Here is a 5917-nt window from a genome sequence, read left to right on the forward strand (position 1 = left end):
GGGGGTACCGGACTGCCTGGAGGGGGTGGCGGGGGAGAGGGGAGTTATTAGGAAACTTTGCTTTGGCTACTCTCTATCCTTGGGGCTGCGTGGCGCCAGCACCCTCAAGTTGAAAGGAAAACAGCCATTCTCACTTCCAACTGCCACTGAGATCCTTAAGGCGACAAAGACACAAAAGTGAGTTTTATTTGCTGGTAAGCCAGAGGCAAGAAAAAAGAAAAGCCAATTCCCCCTTAAAAAGAGCCGACAAATCCTTTCTGCTCTTTTGTGTGAGCTTTTCCTATTCACATGGAGCGTTCATCCGTGTGATTCCCAACTTATTGTCATTACTTAGTTATTAATTGTTCTCATCTGGGTTTAATTGAGCAACCAAAGACTTTAGCCCAAGGGTCAGGGGGAAAACTTAAAGCAAAGACATGTTCAATAGGAATCCTGCGCTTCGAATATCCATCCCGAGTTGACATAATGTAAAAAAAAAAAAAAAAAAAAAAAAAAAGATGCAGACAAAGCGGAGAGATGAAAGGGTCCCGGCTTGCCCGGAGCCCCGCGCCGCAGCGCCCAAAGGTGCGGGCGGAGGGGAGCGGGGCTCGCGGGGAGCAGCTCAGGGCGGCTCTCGCTGTTTAAAATCTCTCTCGGCTTTTTCAAAGCTTCTTTACAGGATAAACCTGGCCTCCTGCGCGATTAGATCTCCTCCCCAAACCCGCGGTCTAATCGCGCAGAGGCTGAGTTTATCTCCAGCCTTTTTCTGCCAGAGACACAACGTGGGAAAAAGCCGGCACCGCGCTCTCCCAGTCCGGCGCGGCGTTGGGCGCTGGGGTCAGGATCACAGACACTGTCATTTGCACAGAGAAAAGAAATGATCGGAAAAGAAAGCCAGACCAAAAGAAAAAGAGAGAGGGAGAGAGAGAGAAGCCAAGGAAAAATAAAACCCAACACCAAAACAAAACAACCACAAAACCCCAAAACTCACCCCGGCCCAGAAAGGACTGGGCGGCCAGAGCGGAGCAAGAGATGAGAAGAGCGGGATTAGAGCGGCGAGCTCTGGGGAAAGGGACTGGGTTCAGGTATGTTGTTTCGCTGAGTTATTGAAAGCATCATTGATATTTAGGAGATGATAAAAGTCCCGCCTCGCCCCCAGCTACAGTCTCGCTGGAGCCACGGTGCCTGCAGAAGATTGCCTAGCCTCATTACAGCAATTATTTTCCTTCTAACTTTGCTTCAACCTTAACGTTTAAATTGCTGGAAATGAAAGCAGCGCGGGGGGGAGGGGGGGGGGAAGACAGAAAGAAAAATATAGACAGACCTAATTTCTCAGCGCCCATTCCCTAAGAGCGAAGATAAAGCACGAAATTAAAAAAAAAAAAATAAAAAGGGAAAACCAACGCTCTCCGTTACCCGAGCGATCCGCAAGATGAAATGGGGTGGAGCGGCGCACTGAGGGGGTTCGGGGGCGCAGCCAGCGGGGGACGCGGCGAAGCGGCGGCACCGGGGCAGGCGGGCGCGGAATAGGCGCGGGGTGTCCCGCCGCCCTCCTCCGCGGGGTCCTCGGCCGTCGCCGGCGGTTTCCAGGGGGCCGTGGCGACTGGGACGGGTTTCCAGAAGAGCCGGCTGCGGAGGGCTGCGGGGCGCCCGGAGCCACGGGGATGGGCAGGAGCCGGCGCCGGGCGGTCCCGACCGTCAGTCCCGCGGGTCCCGCCGGCTGCTCTTCCGCGGCCCCACACCCGTGCCCGAACACCACCCCACCCCCCCCCCCCCCAGCCATTCCCACCACCCCGTACCCTAACACCCCCGTCGCCATCACCCGAACCCTCGGCGCCGGCGCTGCCTCTGCCCCGCTATTATCGCACGCTTCCTCCTTCTCCCGCACCACCCCGACCGCGACAGCCCTGTCCCCCTCCCCACACCCGAAGCGCCCGGTGCTCTCTTCCCCTGAGCAGTGCCGGCTGCCGAGGGGAGCTGTGGGGAAGCCTTGGTCTCTCGCTAGGCTTGACAACGAGGTGGGGGAAACAAGTCACGCCACCTCAACGCCTCCGGCAGCCGTCGGGGGCTACAGCCAGGAGCTTCCCAGCAAGGGCCGGCTGGCAGGGAGAGGCACAGCCCTGGGCAGAGGGACAGCCCGGTCGGCCCCGGAGCCGCTGGCGACAGCGGGCACCCGCACCCTTGGGGCAGGGAGGTGGTGGGAGCTGCTTGGCGAGGGAAAAAAAGGAAGAAACCTCAGAAAGCCATGAGGATGGGGCAACTCTGGGATACACAGCAAACTTAAAACCTCAGCCAAGGCCTCACTGTCTGAGGCTGATGCCCGCTGGGGAGAGAAAGATAAATGGCCAGTACAGCCAGTCCCTCTCTCCCTTGCCCCCCGACACACAAATTTAGCCTCTTCTGTCACCCCTGGCAGGGCAAGGAGCAAACAAACCGCATCAAACAGTAGCTTAAAATTAATTTATTTAACAAATATAGCTATAATATAAATGATAATAAAATTTCAAATATACAGTATATTACATAGTACACAGAGCCCCTTCCAATGGAGCTGGTGGAAGAACAAACACAGGTAACAGACAGTACTGTTACACAGGAACGGGAGAGGCTGCTCTACACTCCTGCCTCTTGACCTTGCCTTGCAAAAAGCAAGGGAAACATCCTGTCTTTCAGCCCCCTTTTTGCCGTTTCTTTTCCACAGTTCCTTTCCCCACGGTGGGGGGCTCTCCCCAGGCTGTCAGCCGGACCCGGGGAAGCAGGGCAGGGCTGGCCCATCACTGCCCTGTGCCGGGGAGGAGCTGGGGGATGCATCAGGTTTCTGCCAGCTGGAGAACTAAGCATCTCCCAGGACTGCTAAGGAAAGCGGAACGGCACTGGACCGGGAGGGCCAGCATAGAGGTCGAGCAGAGCCCGACTGGAGAAGTCTCTGCCACAGGGCCCACAGGGAAGTTCGCAGCGAGGAGCAGGGAGGGAGTGCGTGCAGAGCTGCCAGGAGCAGACAGCCAGCAGGCTGGGCTCGGCAGGCTCAGCTCTATGTGAGGTGGTACATGCTGTATCCCACATGCGCTGTGTACAGTCCCACAGGAGCCACGGGCAGCCCTGCCCGCTGGAAAGGGCTGGAAGCACCGTACAGAGAGGCACCGGCCACAGCCGGGCCACCCAGCGGGAAGGAGATGCCGAAAGCAGCGGGCGGGAGCATGGGCTTGGCTGCCATCTTCAGCTTCTCCAGCTCGGCCTCCTGGAGCCGCTTGGCCTTGGCGCGGCGGTTCTGAAACCAGATCTTCACCTGGGTCTCGGTGAGGCTGAGCGAGCTGGAGAACTCCGCGCGCTCGGCGATGGACAGGTACTGCTTCTGCCGAAACTTCCTCTCCAGGGCCAGCAGCTGCGCCGTCGTGAAGGGCGTCCGCGGCTTCCTGTTCGTCTTGTGCTTGCGCAGGGTGCAGGCCGGGGGGCTCAGCCGCCCTGCGCCCACAGCGGCCGGAGGAGAGGGGGAAGGAGAGAGACACCTCGGTTAGCAGCACCTGAACTCACACACCCCGCGGAGCCCCCACCCTACAGCAGCTGGGGTGGGCAGAAAGGGGGAAATAAGGTCCCACTCAACGTGAAGTTGCACAAAAACCCCAGGGCTGCCCGGGGCACACTTGAAATTGATTGTTTCCCGTTCCAGTAAGGGAAACAAGCTTTTTACTATGGAAATAGCTTTTTCAAGACTCCCAAGACCGAAGGTACTCGCAGTGCTTTGTAGCAAGAACCGCTCCGACTCCATGAAAAACTCGGCAAACAGCAGGAGTCAGACACCCACGAGCCCTCCGCCTCCCGCTTTCACGGCTCCCGGCTCATAGAGGAGATGTAAATGAAGGGAGTGACCCTCCAAAAAAAAAATCCTGTCCTTTTTATTGGATTAAGGAAAAAAAATAAACAAAATGGGCTGGCTTCTCAGACTCACACCCTCTTCATTAGGCTCCTGGGAACTGGATTAAGCATGTAATTAATTACGAGTTCTGAATTCACACTCGGCCTGTATCTACCGCTCTTCACCGGTCTGCACATTTCCTCTTCCTTAATATTTCTAAGGGTCCTCAGCCTCAATCTACCCCGGGTTTACTTAGCAACAGCTTTTACTTTGCAATTTAAATAAATTAAACCACCGCGATAAGCTACACAAGTCCTGTCGGGAAATCTGCCTTCCTCCAAAGGACAGCGAGAGCAGCTCTGTTGGCAGCTCCGCTAAGTGCGCCCCGAACGCCCCGACGAGCCTCAGCCCCACCGCGCCCCTTCCCGCGGGCGCCTAAGCGGGGCGGGAGCGGGCCCCGGCCAGGGCAGGCGGCCCCGGCTGCACGGCCCCGGGCTCCGCGCAGCCGCTGCGGAGGGTTAACGGGCTTTCCTGATCTCGGCCCTCCCGCTGCTGTTATTATTTTAGATGTCTCCGTAGTAAAGCAGGAAAACATCGCTAATTGCGGCTCTTCGAACTTTGGAGATGCAACACTTGAGAGAGCAACCGGTGGGGCTGACGCCCGCAAAGCCCGAAGGCGCCTCGCCTGGGAGCCGGGTCTGTGCGGGTCCTTAGGAGATTATTTGAGCTGCTTTGGGCGAAAAACACCGCTGAGGCTAAGTCAGGCTTTGCGTGGCCATTTCCAGCCCAGGTGAAGCTAACTTTCTCCCTCCCCCCCCCCCTTCCCTTAACATTTGGCACACGATCTCGCCCGGGCGCGGCCGCTCTTCTCCTTCGCGGCGATCGTCCGGCTTCGCGCACCCTTGACTAGTTCAGTATTCTGAACGCGTCGAAGTGGCCCCGCAGAGAGAGCGACCCGCAGGGAAAAGCGTGCCAGGAGGGGCCAGGCCGGGTGAAAGCGGGAGGAAACCCCCGGCCGCCCCCGCGGGAAGGGCTCGGGTGGCCCGGGGGGGCCTCCCAGCCCGTCCTCTCCCGACCCTACTTACTCGGCGGAGGCGGCGAGAACCGTGGGCTTTGCATCCAGGGGCTCCGCTCCTGCTTCTCGGGGCTTTCCGCCTTGACGAGGGTGTCTTCGGGCAGCTTGACCAGCCCCCCGACAGAGAAGTGGCCGCCGAGGGGCAGCGGCGAGGCCGGCGCCTCCGCCGTCAGGGCGCCCAGGCGGGGGCTGAGGCTGGAGCGGGCGGCCGCACTGGCGCCCGGCGGGGGCCCGGCACCCTCGGGGCCCTCCCTGCCGCCCGGCTTCCTGTGGTCGGCCATGAGCGCCTCCACGCTGAACGGCAGGAAGGATGGGGAGACCTTGGGCTTGTCGCTCTCCTCCTCCCCACCCATCGCCGCCGCGACGGGGAGGCCGCCGCCGGGCTTGCTGAAGGCGGATGCTGGTAGCTCGTCGCTGCGGACCCCGGTGGGCGCGGCGGTCATATCCACAGCCGGGGCCATGCAGAGGCGGCCCGCCGTCGCCACCGCAGCGCCGGGCGGGAGTGGGTGCCGCGGCTCATGGGGCCGGGGCGGCGCTGGGGGCGCGGGCAGCCGTCGACGCGCTCCGACGCCGCGGCGGGCGGCGCCGCCTGATAAAGCGGCGAGAGGGCAGGCACCGCCCAACCAGCGCGCGGGGGGCGGGGCGGCGCCGCCCCATTGGCTGCGGCGGTGGCGGCGGCCCGGGGAGTGGGCGGGGGGGCCAGGCCGGGCTCGCCGTCGGGGCGCCCCGCCCCGCCCCGCCCGGCCCCGCCCCGCGCCCCCCCCGGCTCCGATCCGCGCCTCGGCGCGCAGCGCAGGCGGGAGTGCGGAAGGCCGGGGCCGCCGGAACCGCGCTCCGCCGCGGGGACGGGCCTGGGGGGAGGCTCAAGCATTGGGGGACGAGTGCGCGAACGTCGGAAAAAAGCCGTCCTCGCTGTCTGCGGCGCGCAGGGAGCGGGCCCGGGCCGTGCTCTTCTGCCAGGCCAACGCATACCGGGCTGTCCCGGGTGTGACTTCTCGGAGGGAGCCCCT

At 61.4% G+C, this 5917-nt stretch overlaps 1 protein-coding gene across 1 annotated transcript; it reads right to left on the reverse strand.

Moving 5' to 3' along the window:
• Positions 1–2901: 2901 nt before the first annotated feature.
• MSX1 (msh homeobox 1) lies at positions 2902–5455 on the reverse strand. The gene is made up of 2 exons (XM_040593894.1): positions 4918–5455; positions 2902–3441 (listed from the first exon to the last, which is right to left on the reverse strand). The coding sequence occupies exons 1-2, from the start codon at positions 5366–5368 to the stop codon at positions 3011–3013; spliced, it is 882 nt and encodes a 293-aa protein (XP_040449828.1). The 5' UTR covers positions 5369–5455; the 3' UTR covers positions 2902–3010.
• Positions 5456–5917: the final 462 nt, after the last annotated feature.

This window comes from Falco naumanni, chromosome 1 (assembly GCF_017639655.2).
Source record: "Falco naumanni isolate bFalNau1 chromosome 1, bFalNau1.pat, whole genome shotgun sequence".
Classification (NCBI taxonomy): Eukaryota; Metazoa; Chordata; class Aves; order Falconiformes; family Falconidae; genus Falco; species Falco naumanni.

Coding starts and splice junctions, on each gene's coding strand:
- MSX1 (XM_040593894.1), bottom strand. CDS start 5,368: ATGGCCCCGGCTGTGGATATGACCGCCGCGCCCACCGGGGTCCGCAGC. Junction 3,442..4,917: donor GTTCTCGCCGCCTCCGCCGA/GTAAGTAGGGTC, acceptor CTGTGGGCGCAG/GGCGGCTGAGCCCCCCGGCC.